Genomic DNA, 16,840 nt, shown 5'->3' with positions numbered 1-16,840 from the left:
TTTCCTCCGCTAAGACATCTCTCTGACCCAGGGATCACACCTGTGTCTCGTGTCCCCTACAATGGCAGGCGGACTCTACCACTGAGCCACCTGGGAAGCCCTCTGCATGCCTAAATCTCAATGACCCTGGCTTGTCCAGCCCCCAGCCCCTATTCCCTCCCAGCAGGACTAGATGCCAGGATTTTTGTTTTCTTTTGTTTTTAAGCTTTTTAGGTGGAGATGGCAGAATTGGTAGTTGGAGCTTTAGCCCAGAGATTCTACTCCAGGACCTTCTACCCCAAAGCTTCTGTGTAGAAAGAAACATGATGGGAGGCTTCTTAGGCCGCGGTCCTAATTCTGTCACCAAAAGGCTTTGTGACCTTGGAGGAGCAGGGGTTGGGAGAAAGGTATCTCCCATCTTGACAGTCTTCTGCTTTCTGAATGTCAGGCCTTCCGTGGAAACCAGGATCCCTCCTCCTATATCAGTCAGGGTGGGGCCATTACCTTTCAGTAACAAATGGCCGATACCCCACCTAATCTCCCCAATCTCCCCTCCATTCTATACAGACTATAACTGAGGACTCTGGCATTTCTTTTCAGCAGAAGGGCCCTTGGAGAAGGCTGGGCAGGTACTGATCTGAGGGCACTTCCAGCAGGTGAGATTAAAGGACTTCTGGTAGGTGAGCCCAAGACAGGAGGCCACTTCCTAAACCGTGAGCCACTTCTAGGATCCGTTTCTGAGGCAGATGTGGAAACTAGTTGGGTAGAATAAGTACAGTTTCGTCGTTCTTCCTAGAATCCTGGAAGGAATGTTAGCAACCAAACGGACCCACTCGCTTCTGAGTGTCAGAGTAGCTTCTGGGTAGGCACCCAGAGTGAGTGACACCCCAGCTGGGACACCCCTCTGGACAAGGAAGGACGGACAGGTCTTGAGATGCCCTGCTCACCCCAGACTCACCAAAGTCCTGCCAGGATCCTCAGCACCAACCACCACCACCCCACCCCCGCAGGGCTACTGCTTCTGGTTCTGGGAACCCAGGCATTAGAAGACAGGTATTAGAAGAAGGTATTAGACCCAGGTATTAGAAGACAGGTGAAGAAAGCCCACGTGTTCACACCCCGTTGTTCCCCTCCAAAGCGATAATTATTCATAGTTTTAAAAAAACCTGCAGGTTGTGAGCAGGAAGAAACTGTGAATCCTGCCCCATTTCCACATAACATGAACGATGAATTCAAGGCCTAGAGATGAAAATCAGAAATGCTTCCCCGTTCATATTAGTTCCCAACCTCTCCATGCCAACACATATCATAATCACACGGGCCAGGTACATGCCAGGTACTGTGCCAGCCACGTTACATTCACTGTCTCACGTGAGGCCCTCTGTAGGTAGGAACTGCTATCCCCACTTTACAGATATGCACACTGAGGCTCAGAGAAGTTAACTCGTCTAGACTCACAGGGCTAAATGGCGCCTGGCACCGCTGTTTTGGATTCCAAAGCCTGGCTCTTAACCATCTATAATAACCTCCCCATGATATTTATACCATACATACTAGTTTCCTGTGGCTGCTATAACTACCACCAACTTGGAAACTTACAACAGAAATGCATTCCCGCATAGCTCTGGAGGCCAGAAGCCCAAGATCAAAGAGGTTCCAGGAAAGGTTACCTCCTTACCTCTTCCAGATTCCAGTGGCTGTTGGCATTCTTGGCTTGTGGCCGCATCCCTCCGATCTCTTCCTCCTGTGGCCACATCGCCTTCTCTTCTGTTTGTGTTAAGTCTGCTTCTGCCTCCCTCTTAAGAGGATACTGTGATTGCACTTAGAACCCATCCAGCTAACCCAGGAGACTCTCCACATCTCCAGAGCTTTAACTTCATGACATCTGCAAGAAGCTTTCCCAATAAGGTCATTTATAGGTCTCAGTGATTAGCACATGGGTATCTTTTGAGAAGCTGTGTTTCTGTTTACCACACCATATGCGCCCATTCTTTCCCTAATTTATTCCTTCACAAACCTTAATTGTCTGTATTGGACATTATGCTAGGAGCCAGGAGTTAGAAAATCAAGAGAGAAATGACCTAGTCCCTGCCTTCATGGACCTTGTGGCCACTGTGTCAACTTTCATACCTACTTCCCAGATGTTCTTGTGATAAATAACGGGAGTAAGAGATATCAGGACAAGTCACAATACCCGGCACTACTACCTGCACCATTCTTCTGATATTTCCATGTATTAGATCACTTGACCCTCACAGTCTTATCCCTACCTCCCTGCACAGAACGCTATAGCAGCCCAGGGGAAAGTGAGCCAAGGTAGGGGTGGGGGTGTGATCAGGGAAGGCTTCCTGCAAGAGGTGCCATTTCCATGGAATCTGGAAGTATGAGAGTTGGCCAGAGGAAGTGGGATGGGGAGAGGATAGGATTGAGGTGTCCCAGGAAGAGGGAGGCAGAGGGAGCTTAGATGCTCTTGGCTATGGGTAGGAGAAATAGGAGTCAGGGAGGGCTCCCCTGAGGAAGGGACTTTTGAATTTTGTGTGACCTTGTTTTTTGGGAGAAGAGCCATAAATCTGGCGTGGGCTTTGAGCTTGGGTCACCTGGGATTTGTTCATGCTCAGGTCTGAGGCCCCTCCTCTACCAGCTGAGATCTTTCAGCTTCCCTGTTCTCTTTTGGGGAATTTGATGCAGGGAGAGCTCTGAGAGCCATTTCTACAGCTTCCAAAACGGGGTAGCCCAGCCCTGCCCACTTCCCTTCTGTCCTGAACCTCTTGGGAGGGAGAATCAGAGAAGCCATATGGCAGCCCCTGAGCAGGGTATATTCACATTTGAGCAGGAAGACCACAGAGGTGGGAACTGAGGTCCAGGAAGAGAAGCCACATGCGCAGAACTGGGCCTCACTCTAGCCTCCCTGACTAGGTTCCTACACTGCTCGTGGCTCCTGCAGATGACAGGGTAGGTCCCCATCTCCTCTGGGCAGGGGCTTCCTCCTTGCCTGGAGATGAGGAACAAGAAGTGACTAAGATACATCCTGCCCTGGAGAATTTCCCAGCATGCCCATGCGGGAGATGGTCAGCCCACCAGAGAATTACAGAACTAAGTCAGCATCTGGAGGAAGGGACCAGAGATCAGAGTAATAGGCAAAATGGAGTGCTATCAGGGAAGGCTTCCTAAAGGAGCAAACCTCTGAACTGAGCTGGAAAACAAGTTGGGGTGGGTTCAGCCAAGACCTGCATTTGGGCTGGGTGCACCTAGCGCCACAAGGGCCTGGCATGCTGAGCAACAAGAAGGAGGAGAGGAGAGCCAGGCCAGGTTCTGCAGAGCCGGGGGCAAGACTGGGAGCCCGAGGAGCAGGGGCTGGGAGCTAAGCAGGACTGGGAGAAGGCTAAGGTACAGCCCTGGAGGCTGCCATCAGCCCCAGGGCCAAGACTGTCCCGGGTTCTCAGCTTGAGGGCCCAGGGTGCAATAAAGGGGTGAGCATGGGAGCCCAAGGGAAGGGAGGGAACCTCCCCAAGATGCTGGGCGCCCCCGGGCAGGCCTGGTGGGCAGCCCTTGCTCTTCCTTCCTCCTGACTGCTCTGTCTTCCCTTATCCGCTCCTGTCCCAGGGTCCCCGCTCCCGCTCTCCCGGCCCTTGCCCAGCCCGGAGCTGGCCCTGAGTTCTGCGGACCTAAGCCTGGAGACTGTTCTTTAAGGGGCAGCACAGAGGAGGGGAAGAGTAGAGGGTCTAGCTCCATTCCGCTGCAGACTGGCTACGAATCCTGACCTGGGCCCCCGCAGGCTTGAGTGGCCTAGGCTAAGTAGTTCAACCTCTCTGAGTCTCAGCTTCCTCTGCGATGAGTGGAACAAGTCCAGCGCGCTAATATAGGAACCCCTCAGGACATACTGAGCGCTCGGCACCGCCGGCGCCCACAAAGGGCGCGGTGAGCGGGGAGGGGTTGGCGTCTGCCGAGGGGCTGAGGGGGGCGGGGGGAGAGGCGGCTGGACCCCAGCGCGGGTGGTCCGGGGGCGGCTCGGGCTTCCTCGCAGACTCCTCCAAGCAGAGGCGGGGCCTTGGGGCCGCCCTGGGTTTCCGGGCGCGGGTCGCACACCCACCCTCCCGCTCTCTAGGGGACGGGACGAGCTCGGAGCCGCCCAGGGACCCCGAGCCTGGGGGCGGCGGCGGCGGGGCCGCGCGGGCGGCCGCCCTCGGAGGCGCGCGGCTCCTTTTGTCTGCAGCCTCCCGCTCCCCCGCCCGCCTCGAGCCGCGGGGCTGCGGCGCCGCTGCTGACACGGCTCGGCCGCCGCCGCCACCGGGCGGAGGCTGCGCGTCGCAGCGCCGGGCGGAGGGCGCGCGGCGATGGCGGCGGCGGCGGCGGCGGCGGCGGCAGCGGCGGCGCGGGGCGGGTGGGCGCGGGGCTCGGGCTAGCTGCGGGGCCGGCCCGGATGGCGGGCGGCGCGGGCTGGGCGGGCGCCCCCGCGGCTCTGCTGCGCTCGGTGCGCCGCCTGCGCGAGGTGTTCGAGGTGTGCGGCCGCGACCCCGACGGCTTCCTGCGCGTGGAGCGCGTCGCGGCGCTCGGACTGCGCTTTGGCCAAGGCGAGGAGGTAAGGGCCCCGCGGCGGGGGCGCCCGCGCCCCAGCACCCCCACCCCAGGCTTCCTCGCCCTTTCACCTGCCCGCTCCCAGTCCCCGGCGGCGGCGGCGGCTGCAGCCCGGAGGGATCCCGCCGGACCTGAGGACTTCGAGCCCCGGGGCTTCCCCGCCCTGTCGGACCCTCGCTTTCCACCATTCGCGCCGGTGCTGCGAGTGTCACGCATCACGCCCCGGGGCGGGGGGGTGGGGGCTTCTCTGCCCACCTTGCTTACCCCGGGCCCTGAGGGTCCCTCTAACCATTCTGCAGCCTACTCGGTGTGTGGGGCGAGGGGAACCGTCAGATCCTAGCTCCGGGACCCCCTCCCCTGCCTACCCTGCGGAGACCGAGATGCAGAGGTCCGTGTGCAGGAATCCCAGGACGGGGGCCGGGGGGTGGGGGCGGGATGGGGTAGGGGGGAGGCCCCACTGGGCCTGGCCGAAGGGAGCAGAGGACAACTAGGGGCGCGCTACCGCCTCGGCTCCTTGACTGCACCCAGCCGGCCTGGAACCTAGCGGGAGGGGTCTGCCTTCGGCCTTCCCGGATTCTCAGCCTAGCGCCTGGTGACCACCCCCGCTCCCCGCACCCTGCGGGCTCCGAGGGGCAGGCCTGGCTGGCAGCTGGCTGTGGCGGCTGCGACAAGCCTGCCACGGCCAAGCTGGGGGACAGCAGCTGGGCAGTGTCTGCCACGGCGGGCGGAGGCGGGGGGGCGCGGATTTTGGGGGGGCGCGGATTTTGGGGGAAGCAGGAACAGTGTTAGCAGAGCTGCAATCCGAGGGCGGGTGCTGCCAGTGGGGGGGGGGGGGGCAGAGACAAGTGTCCTCTCATGCCATGGAGGAGAGGTGGCCATGTGTGTGTGGCGGGTGTGCAAGGCACCGACCTGGTAGGAGACCACACTCCTGCTACTGCCCACTCTGAAATGGTCAGGGCATGAAGCCTTGAGTAGTGACTTGCCAAGGCCACCTGAGGCCTCCGGCTCTACATCGGCACTCCCTGGCCTTCTGTTCCCGGAATAGCTGGGGCCTAGCATTCCAGAACATGGGAGGAACCGGGCCTGGCTGGGTTGGATCCATGCCTCCCTGTCACCTGGCAAAGGAAAAGATGATAGATAATCGTCTTTTTGTGGCTGCTGGGCTGGGCCGGGGCCTGGAGTCCCAAGGAGCAGTAGGTGGAAGAGGATGAGGCAGGTGTCAAGTCTGAGAACTCAGGTACCACGTGTGGGAGAGGCCCACTGCTGTCCGCCCTTTGGAGCCCAGGCTCTCCCGCTGCCAGAATCTGCTCAGGGCGCTTCCCTGCATACCCCTTGATCCTTCTTCCCAAAGGCTGGTCTGACCCCTCCCATCCTCTGAGGCAGGCTTAGCAGACCCCAAGCGTGGGGGGAAGAAGCTGCTGGCCTTGGCTGCAACTGGAGTCCCAGAGCTGTGGTCTCAGTGGTGGGGAGAGCTTCCCAGCAGGCTCTGGCAGGAGGCCACGTGGGTTCTGGGTGACCCCTCACCAGCCCCTCTTCTCCTGGAGCTGAGCAGCTCCTCTTGTTTGCGCTTCTGCCTCTTAACACCCAGGAGCCACACCTGCTTGTCACTTCGTCATCGTGGTTCTGCACAGGGACTCGTGGATCTCGCTTCTATGTGGCCGTCTTTAAATATTTGAAAGCAGCACTCCTGTCCCCTTCCCCCTCTCCCCCAGGCCAAGTACCCCCTATTCTTGAAGCCCCAGGCCATTTCCATAGGACCTGGCAGGGGCCAAACCTCTGGCTTCCAGCCCTGAAGCCACCATCAACTATGTGACACTTTTCCTAGTAATAACATGGAGGGGCTGGACCAGAAGACCCCCGGGACTGTTCCAGCCCCAACGCATCACACATAGCAGGTGGCTTGGGGCAAGGCTGTCTTTTGAGTGGTGTCCTCAGGTTAAGTTTCTGGCCACTGAAATCCCTTCTTTCTTAGCAACCCGTGCCAAGCCAGGATGCCCCTTCATCCTGGAGGAGGATCAGTGATTTTCTTTTAAATGTATTTGTTTATTTAGGGTCTTGGTTGTGCTGGGTCTTAGTTGTGTCATGCAGGATCTTTGATTTTCCTTGTGGCACGCAAGTTCTTTATTTGTGGCATGTGGGATCTGGTTCCCTGATCAGGGATCGAACCTGTATTTCCTTCATTGGGAACATGGAGCCCTGATTTTTCTTTTAAAAACATAAATTTTCTATCATTATAGAATCAGTTTATATGCACTGTGGGAATAGAAATATGGACAAGCAAAAACCAAAGTGCCATGTCCCCATCCCCCAGGTAGCCCCACTGTGACACCTCGTTCACATCCTTCCAGAGCTGTTTCTATGCTTATATGTAAATTTTCTCCATAAAATGAGGTCATGCTGTGCATACTGTCTTGTAACCTGATTTTTTTCCCAGTAAATGATCAGCACTTTTCTGCTCCAATAAATTCTCATCTTAATTATTATGCATACCTTATTCAGATTTCCCTATTTGGCCCCAAAAGGCCAATCTGTGCTGTTTTGTTCAAATCACTTTCCTCACCAGACCCGTGCACTGCATCCAGTTGTTCTGACCTCTTGGTTTTTCTTACTTTAATGCAGTTCTTTTTTTTTTTAATTTGAATAATCCTGACTTGTTGAAGAGATCAGGCCTGTTGTCTGTGTCAGTAATTTCTTGGATCTAAACCTGTAACTTGGACCTTGTTCCTGTTGAATTTCATCTTGTTCATTTCATCCTGTTGTAACAGACAATAGAGAGAATTTATTGAGGAGGCCAAAAAGTTCATTCGGCTTTTTCCACGCGATGTTACAGAAGAACCCGAATGAACTTTTTGCCTACCCAATACAATCCTATATTTGTCACTCAGATGCTGTGCTGCCTGCTGGTTGGAGAAGTGGGTGCTTTATGTCTCAGTCTCCCAGGCTGGTTGTAAACCCAGGCAGGACCACGGACAGAGCCTTGTAGGGGTGGTTCTGCTCACATGGTATTAAGAACTGAGATCCACAGAATTACATTTTTCAGCCCTGCTCTCTGCACACCAAATTCACACATGCGCACCTGTTTTGCACTACAAAAATAGGAATGTCATTTCCCCTTCGAAATGCTATGTTTTCTGACAGTTTCTATCTCATTTGTTTAAAAATCACATAGAAACCTTGATGTCCCAAATCCCCAGTGCCGTAGAATAGATTACTGTTGTTCATTAGAGATGGAGTTCAGTAAATTTATCAGAGCTGATTATCCATATTTTATCAGCTACACCCAGAAATACCAGGGACACCAGAATCAAATGCTTTGCAAGAGTATGCTAAGTTGCAGAGTATAAAACAGATATCCATGAGGCCATATTGATATCAATAAGTGATTTAATAAATGAATAAATAAATACTAGGAGAGTGTCCTGTGCAGAAATTAAAATAATGTATGTAGATAATTCTCCATCAATGAGGTGGAGCATAATCCCCCACCCTTGTAAGTGTCACATATGCATAATGACACCCTCTAAAGAGCACAGTGTGGAAAGAGGGGGAAAGACCAACTCTTCAGTGGAGAATCCCGACACACACTGCCTCAGCTGGGTCACCAAGGTCAACATCAGCCATAATAAGTCATGTAGATGTTAGTAGTATGTATCCTTCATACAATGTAATGGGAGAGGAAATTCACCCCTGCAATCTCACTCCCAAACCCCTCACCCTGGTTTAGTCATGAGAAAACATCACACAAACCTCAATGGAGAGACATTATTCTACACAGCACCTGCTTAGTCCTGCTCACATTTATCTAGTTCATCAAAACCAAAGGAAGTCTGAGAAACTGTCCTAGCCAAGCAGAGTCTAAGGAGACATGACAACTGAATATTATGTGGTGTCTTGAATGAGGCCCTGGAACAAGAAGTTTGAGTAAAAACTTTAGTTAATAATGATGTTATATATAATATCAGGTTGGCCTCTGATATTCCCCTAATGTATTGACTTGGGACTCATAGTAGAAAAGAGAAGAAATTTTGATGAAAACATGAGTCATATGTGAGATATATAACTTGACATTTCTCAGAATGTAAGGATGGGGGCGGAGGGGAGTGGACCCAACACTGTCCCAGCCCTGGAAGTCTGTACTAAGTGGGAGTGGGACCTCTATGATGAGGATGAGAAATGATGGCCCAGTGCCCTGAACTCCTGTTGACTTCTCATATCTTGTTTTTGTTTCTAACCTCCCTAAGCCTTTGTTTTCTCATCCATAAAATGGGAGTGATAACAGGCCCCATTCCATAGCATTATTGTGGGGCTTGAACACGTTAATACACTTAAAGCGTTCAGTGTCTGCATGGAATAGGCCCGCTGTCAGAATTGCTACTATTCTTACTTTTTTGTAAACACTTGCTAGCATCTTTGAGAGGCTGTTCTAGGCTAAAAGGCTCTTGGGGGATTGAGGTCCAGATCTGTGAACAGTCCAGATCCTTGTCCAGCTCTGAGCTTCCGGCTCTGAGCTGCACCTGTAAACGGAGGTATCTCAGGTCACATTCAGGTGCTCCCCCATATAACTTGGTGCAGGCAGGAACACCCATGTTCATGGGTCCATTGGTGTGGGGTTGGGAGGGGGCTTCTGCCCAGCTCTGGTGGGAGTATTCATGCGTTGGGGGCTGGGGAGTGTTGAGGGCAGGTGCTCCTTTGCCTCCTGCTGCAGCGGCCCCCAGTGGTCATCCCCACCCCAGGGCTCGGAGCAGTCCCACCAGGTTGAGCACAGAAGGGGAGGCTGACAGCTGGCTGGGGTTGATAGAAGTGGATGAACCCGATCTGGAGTGGAATGGAAGGCAAAATGCCCGTTGGCCTGGAAACAGTGAATGTCATGCCTGGGTGAACCGCTGTCCTCAACATGATTGGGTGAATGCTCTGAAATTTTTATAGGGTAGTCTTAATGGAAATACCTTTCACATTTGGTGGTTGTCAATACATGTGTCCAGGATTTAAAAAAAAAAATTTTTCCATTAATAGCTTGCATACCTATTATATGCCAAAACTCCCAGGCACGAGGACTCAGGAGTGACCTGGAACTTACATGGGGAGGGTCTGGAAAGGAAACTGGCAAAGGAATGGCAATTACTGTCTGGTGGAGTCGAGTACTAGGAAGAATCAGAAAGTACTGAGACAAGAAGATTTTTGCCCTTAGAATGACCGTGGACAGCCTCTTCTCTCATAGACAGACATTTAGATGGAGCCTGGAATGAAGTGGGGGTTGTGCCTTGCAGAGATCTGGAGAAAGCTGATCCAGGCAGAGGCAGGAGGGGTCCCAGGAGTTAGAGGCCCAGCAAGAGGCGTGAAGGGAGGGGGCAGGGCTGGGCAGGGTGACCTGTGGGGAGGCTGTCCCTCCATCCACGTGAGACTTGCTGGAGGCGTGGAGCTAGGGCGAAGCAGCGGAGATGCACCTGCAATTGAATAATAGAGCCCATTGGAAGCGGGTGTGAGAGGAGAGAATTTGGAGAATTCGGAGGTGGCCATTTCATGGATGAGAAAGACTGAGGCAGGAGGCAGGTTGGGCAAGGAGTCAGGAGTTCCAAGCTGGCCTGTGAAACCCGCGATGCACCTGGCGTCCCAGTGGGGCTGTGGAGCCGGCCAGGGACAGATCCAAAGAATGCGCTTCAGCCCTGCAACGCATTCATCGGGCCACCTATCTACCTGCCCACCTACCCATCAACCCATCCATCTCCTTATCCATTCCTTACCCATCCATCCATTTGTCCATCGGTCTGTTCACCCACCCACCCACCAGCCTCCCTATCTCTCCATCCACCACCCAACATTTCCTGAATATCTATGTGCACAAAGCCGAAGCCTAGATCCAGGGGTAGCGACTGGCATTTGCAGGGAGTGACAAGCGGCTCGACGCAGGGAAGGGCAGCGGGGTGAGAGCACGGGCTGGCTGGTGACCTGGGGGACCTGAGGGAGAGCTCGGGGGCTGGCACTGTGCGACCGGCCCAGATCTGAGTTTGGATGGCGGCGGCAGCGAAAGAAGTGAAAGCCTAGGTTATTTAAAAGGTGCTTATTATGATGGACAGACCTTAGTTTCCATTTCTGTAAAATGGGAGTCAGAAGTCCTCTTTTGGGCCTGTTTTGAGGAAAGTAGATAATATATAAAGGCCAAGCGCGGCAACAGTTGGCATGGGCTCTCTCGCCCACCTGCTCCGTGAGCCGTGTTGGCGCCCCTGCTGCTCTCAGCCTCTGGAGGGCATCTCTGGCCCCTTTCTAACGTCTGGTACTTTTCTGGGTTTGGCCTCCTTTGTGCAAGGGCCAGAGTTGCTCCTGCAGCCACTGGTGACCCTGTGGACAGAGTGGGGTGAGGGAAGGATGGGTGCTGATGGCCTCCATTTTTCTTATTCCCTTTCATCCCCGCCATAGCCCGGAGGATCTGAGAGGTGAAATAAGTTGTCCAGGGTCCCGCAGTCATTGGTGGAGCTGGGATATGAACCCAGGTCTGTCTGATTCTAAAACTGCCTCCTTAGCTGCCTGCCACGGGGAGTTCCAGGTTCAAGTGCCCGGGGATGGGAAAATGATCAGATCTGAGTTTCACAAATTTGACATAAAATCTTCCAATCCGAGAGCTCCTCAGGCTTTCTAAATCTGGGATGATCTGGGTTCCAGACGCAGAGCAGTGCCAGGCAGGGTCTATAAGTAGGTTTGTAATCCACAGGGCGGGTGAGCACTGCATGTAGGTGGGACCGCGGGCAATGTGCCACCCAGAAGACGCTAGGGAAGGCGGCAGGTGCCAGCAGGAGCTGAGGTTTCAGAGCAGAGCAGACTGCCTGCAGCCTCACCCTGAATTATGCATCACCACCACTTCCTGTGCAAACGGTGATTAAAGAGCCCCGGGAGGCCAGTATTTCTCTGGCTGCTCCGGTTTCCTGCCTGGCGCCCTTCCGAGATCCTCTGCAGTCCCGGGCGGGGTGTGGCAAGGGCAGGGCCCGGACATCAATCTGGACACCCCGCTAGCACCCAGTCCATGTTCCCCAGGCCTGCGCGGGGGCCCTTCCCAGCCATGGAAGGCCTGTGGCCCTTCTTGCTCTCCGGCCACTCCACCTCTTCCTGGCATCTCAGTTCAGAACAGGCTGGCTCTTAATGTTCTCCCCGTGCCACAGGGAAGTGTTTGAGAGCCCGGCCCTGGCATCAGGCGCACCTGGTTTGAGACCCAGCTCTGCCACTTTCTAGCTGCATGACCCTGAGAGGTTACTTAACCTCTGTGCCTCAGTCAGCTTATCTGTAAAGTGGGATAATGTTACTGTTGTTCAGTTGCTAAGTTGTGTCTGACTCTTTCCAACCCCATGGACTGTAGCCCACCAGGCTCCTCTGGCCTTGGGATTTCCCCAGGCAAGAATGCTGGAGTCGGCTGCCATTTCCTCCTCCAGGAGATCTTCCCGACCCAGGGATCAAACCCATGTCACTTAGCTCTCCTGTTAATGTGACTGTTACTGCCGCTAACTCTAGGTTTTCTGGATGGGCTGTTTCCATTCTTTTAGAGATCTGTTTGAGAACCTGCTCTGTGTCAAGTTTGATGTTGTCAAACCGAACTTGGGTCCACTTGCCCCCTTGCAGTAAATCTCCTGACACCCAGGCTATGGTGAAAGAAAGTGCAACATTTGTTGAAGGCACCAAGCAAGGAATCAAGGCAGCTAGTGCTCAAAAGGCCTCAACTCCCCACTGGCTTTCAGGGGAAGGTTTTTGAAGACTGGGTGAGGGATGGTGTTGCACGCACAGTGCGTGATCAGCTCATGAACACTCTTCTGATTGGTTGGTGGTGAGGTAATCAGCAGTCAACATCATCGATTTTCTGGTTCCACCTGGTCTGGGGTCTACATGCTTGTGGTCGGCAGGTATTTAACTTCTTCCACTTGGTGGAGGTTTCAGTATCTGCAGAACAGGTCAAGGATATGGCTCAGAATGTTATCTGAAGCCTTTGAGGAGGAACTAAAGGTCCTTGATTTCCTTTAACGGCTAAACAGTTATTGTCTTGCTTGACTTGTTTTCCTTTGTTTCTGCCTTTTCTCACTTCTCTGGTAGATATGATCTTTGGAACTCAAGGAAAACCTCAGGGGCTAAAAGTTTTCTACAGACAAGAGGCAGGTGAGGACACGGGGGATGATTGGTCCTGGGAAGGTCCCATAGGGTCCTGCTCAGTTATAATGCAGAAGGACACACAGGTGGCGAGGTTAGGACTCCTTCCCTGAGGAAGGGAGCTTCTGTGGGGGAGGGAGGCCCTAAGAGAGAAATCTCCATTACCAGCTGCGAGAAGGGCAGGGCTGGTGGCCTCTTCAGGTGTAGCTGGGGCGTGAAGACAGTAGACACGCTCTGCCTGGAGATGGGAAAGGCTTCCCGGAGGTGATGCTGGGCCTGAGTCTTTTATTTCCTTTCAAAGATTTCTTTATTTATGGCTATTCTGGGTCTTCTCTAGCTGTGACAAGCGGGAGCTGCTCTTCATTGCGGTGTGCGGGCTTCCCATCGCGGTGGCTTCGCTTGTTGCAGACACAGGCTCTAGGAGTGCGGGCTTTAGTAGTTGCAGCTCACAGGTCTGGAGCGTTGCCTCGGTAACTGTGACGCAAGGGCTCAGTGGTCCCTTGGTGTGTGGGATCTTCCCGGATCTGGGATTGAACCTGTGTCCCCTGCATTGGCAGGAGGATTCTTTACTACTGAGCCAGCAGGGAAGCCCCTGGACTTGAGTCTTCAACAGGGTCCCCCAGAGTGGAAGGGAAGGATGGCTGAAGGATAACTTGGCAGGAGAGAGGGTGAGTGGGAGAGGGGAGGGGCTGACCAGGCAGGCGAGGATGGGGTGGATTTTATCCCGATTTTAGGAAGCAGAGGGTGAGGTGGCTCTGTTGTGTTTCAGACAAGCCCATCTGGGATTCAGGTGAAAGTCTCTCAGTCATGTCCGACTCTTTGCGACGCCATGGACTATACAGTCCATGGAATTCTCCAGGCCAGAATACTGGAGTGGGTAGCCTTTCCATTCTGCAGGGGATCTTCCCAACCCAAGGATCGAACCCAGGTCTCCCGTGTTGCAGGCGGATTCTTTACCAGCTGAGCCACCAGGGAAGCCTGGAAGTCGGGTGGGGCGGGGGAAAAGAGACCGAGTTGGGAGACCTCTGTCCCCGTTCAGGGACAAGGAGAGGGGCATCCGGGCTGATGGAGCAAAGGGGAAGGTCAGAGGGCAGCTGCTGGGCCCTTTGTAGGCCCTCACAGCACAGAGCTGGGACAAACGGGACAGCGCATCTTTTCATGAGTAAGAGTCCTGTGTGACCGCACCTAGGTGAGTGGGTGAGGGGGTCTGAGCTCAAGTGCAGGAACTACCGGTTGGAGGATGCCCACACACATGAGCAGCTCCTGGGGCTCATAGCCCTGCTTTTACTCTCAGGAATTCCCACAAGGGCAGCAGCTCTTTATTTTAAAGACAGAAAAGTTCCAAATATTGTTGTCGATTTATAAACAACTCTAGAGGACAAGGAAGTTAGCGCTAAACTGTGTTTCTAGATCTCAGGATCCACATCCTGTCCTTAGCGGTCACCCACGTGCATTTGTGACCCACGTGTGTGAGCTGCTCTGGCTGTTACAATATCCACCTGATGATATTTTCTGTGTCTGAGTCCCAGACAGAGCCACGTCACCTCTCTGCTTAAACCTGGGCCAGGATTGAGCATCCCTGGTCACTACTAATATCCCCACTGTGTTCCACCCGGGGGGAACCTGGCTGGCTGGTCAACCCCTCAACCCGTGACACTCCAGCAGCTTTTGCCGGGCCCGGCCCCTGAGCTGGTGTGAGCAGGATGGAAGCCAAAAGGTGCAGTGATCCCAGAGAGTGGAGGTGGGGGTGAAGAGGGAGGGGTCCTGGGCACCCCCCAGCCTGCAGGGCGTGCTGGGATGGACCTCCCTCAGTACCACTGACCATCCCCTGTCCCAGCCTGGGTGGGCTCTTCCCAGCCCAGCAGTTGGCTGCCAGCCAGAGGATTGGCCTGTGGTATAGACTTCTAAAACCACAACTCTGAGTGGGCATGACCAGGGGATGCCTGCTCCCATGTTCTAGACACTGAGTGGATGGAATCGAAAGCCTGTTTGCCCACTCAACTGGCCACAGCCATTTGGACTTCTGGCCATACTTCCTGGGGCCATGGATCGTCTTTATTTCTCTCCGTGTCTGTCCCCTCCCTTTTCCCTTCCCTACCTCCTGATTGGCTGAATATCAGACCCTCTCTCAGGCGTGAGGGTCCCCATCAACACTGAGTATTAGTTCAGATTTGTTTTCCAGCTTAATGAGTGTATAATAGGATTTCAAACTCGTTTAAATTTTCATTTTTAATTGCTAATGCGACTTTGCATTTTTTCCATGTTACTGTTTATTCTTGGTATTTCCTTCTGCATAAACTGTTATGTCCATCTCTTTTGAACACTTATCAAGAGGAATTTTTATTTTGATCTTTATATTTTTAAATCAGTTCTTTGTATTTTTAATATCATTTATCTTTTTTCCTTATTCTGTTGTTTTTTCATGTTCATTTCATTCTATTTCCTGCATTTGAATATTTGTTTTCAATTATATCATATCTTCCTTATTTCTAATTATATTTATCACTTTTTAGTTGTTAGGCACTTATTTTCCATCTCTAGCAAGAATACATAAGCTTTCTTGTTTATAACCCCCAATTTATGAAAATATTTGACTTTTACTCATTTGGAAGTTATCACGAGGCTCATCTAACATTTGATTCTATTAATAGCTTGAATTTATTTCTAAACTAGAACTGAATTGCATTGTTTCTTTTTTCTATTTCTTTTTCTCTTGCTTTGTTTTGAAAATGTTCAAACACAGTTGAAGGAAGGGTCTGATAAACACTCAGATACTCTTCATCTAGATTCACTTACTTTCTGTCACATTTGCTTTTTCTTTATTTATTTTGTCACTGATAATCTGTCATCTATCTCCTTTCATGTTGCTTTGCAGAAACATTTTAAATAAGTAAAGATGTCTTGACATTTTCCCCATAAACACTTCGGAGTGTAGGGACAAGGACAGTCTCCTGTCTAAACAAGAGCCACCATCACAGCTAGGACTTAATGTCATATCAGATTTCCCCAGTTATCCTCAAAACGTCGTGCCTAGCTCCCTTTTGTTTTGATTTAGGATCCAGTCACGGATCACATACAGCATCTGGTTTGTCCTATGCCTATTTCATCTCCCTGAAATTAGTGCTATCTCTGATTTTCTTTGCTCCTATAACCAGCATTGATGTTTTCTGCCAAGTCCAAGGCCAGTTGTCTTATAGGCTCTGCCATAGCCTGGATATATCTGATTGTTTCCTTGCACTTTTGGCAAGAAGAGTTGATGGTGTGTGCTCCTCAGAGCCGCACATGAGGGGTCACATGATGTCGGTTTGTCCCATTAACTGGTGATGCTGAGTTTGACCAGTTGGGTAAGGCTGCATCTGCTTGATCTCTTCAGTATAATGGTGCTTTTCTCCTTTATAATTAATAAGTAATTTGCGGGATGATACCTTAGACAGTGTAAATATTTGGTTCTCTCATAACTTTTCACCCAGTGGTTTTAGCATTCCTTTTTTAGAGCTCATTTATTTTTTATTCTTGGTTGCACTGGGTCTCTGTTGCTGTCTGGGCTTTCTCTAGTTGCGGACAGCGGGGGGCTTCTCTCTAGGTGACGTTCCAGGGCTTATCAGTGCTGTGGATTCTCGTGTCGCAGAGCACAGGCTCTGGGGCTCACAGTCGTGGCGCTCAGGCTTAGTTGCTCTGTGGCAGGTGGAATCTTTCTGGACCAGGGATTGAACTGGTGTCCCTTGCATTGGCAGGCGGATTCTTGTCCACTCTATCACCAAGGAAGTCTGATTTTAACATTCCTTGATGCTCCTGGCCCACATAAATTACACTGGTAGCTGCAAAATGGTGGTTTTTCTTCATTCCTTCTAGATATAGAGGTTGTTCTATAAAAAAGATCTTTCCTTCACTCCCTTTCCTAAGTGTAGCTATGGACCGATGGACGCTTTTCTTTCCCATGTATTAGATTCTGTTACATTGTTATTCTTTTTGATGCTCAAAGATTTTTTTGGTCTTGTTTTTAATGCAGCATTGTAAAATTTTGATCATTATTACTTGGTATATTTTAAAATTGAGAAAAGTCAACCATCGTTACCTTTAAAAAAAAGAGCTCTCTGACTCTTCACCGTTTATGGATTTTTTAAGTATATAAACACATTTTCAAGTTCTTTAATTGGTATTG

At 52.0% G+C, this 16,840-nt stretch overlaps 1 protein-coding gene across 1 annotated transcript in view; it reads left to right on the top strand.

Moving 5' to 3' along the window:
* The first annotated feature begins 4,048 nt into the window (after positions 1 to 4,048).
* RAB11FIP4 (RAB11 family interacting protein 4) overlaps positions 4,049 to 16,840 on the top strand; it is a 108,273-nt gene continuing 95,481 nt past the window's right edge. Inside the window, exon 1 of the mRNA XM_070478728.1 lies at positions 4,049 to 4,558. Within this exon, the coding sequence (XP_070334829.1) occupies positions 4,400 to 4,558 (159 nt within the window). The 5' untranslated portion in view covers positions 4,049 to 4,399. The remainder of the gene's footprint in view (positions 4,559 to 16,840) is intronic.

This window comes from Odocoileus virginianus, chromosome 17 (assembly GCF_023699985.2).
Source record: "Odocoileus virginianus isolate 20LAN1187 ecotype Illinois chromosome 17, Ovbor_1.2, whole genome shotgun sequence".
Classification (NCBI taxonomy): domain Eukaryota; kingdom Metazoa; phylum Chordata; class Mammalia; order Artiodactyla; family Cervidae; genus Odocoileus; species Odocoileus virginianus.
Note: the sequence above shows the minus strand (reverse complement) of the source record. Positions and strands in the feature narration are given on the sequence as shown.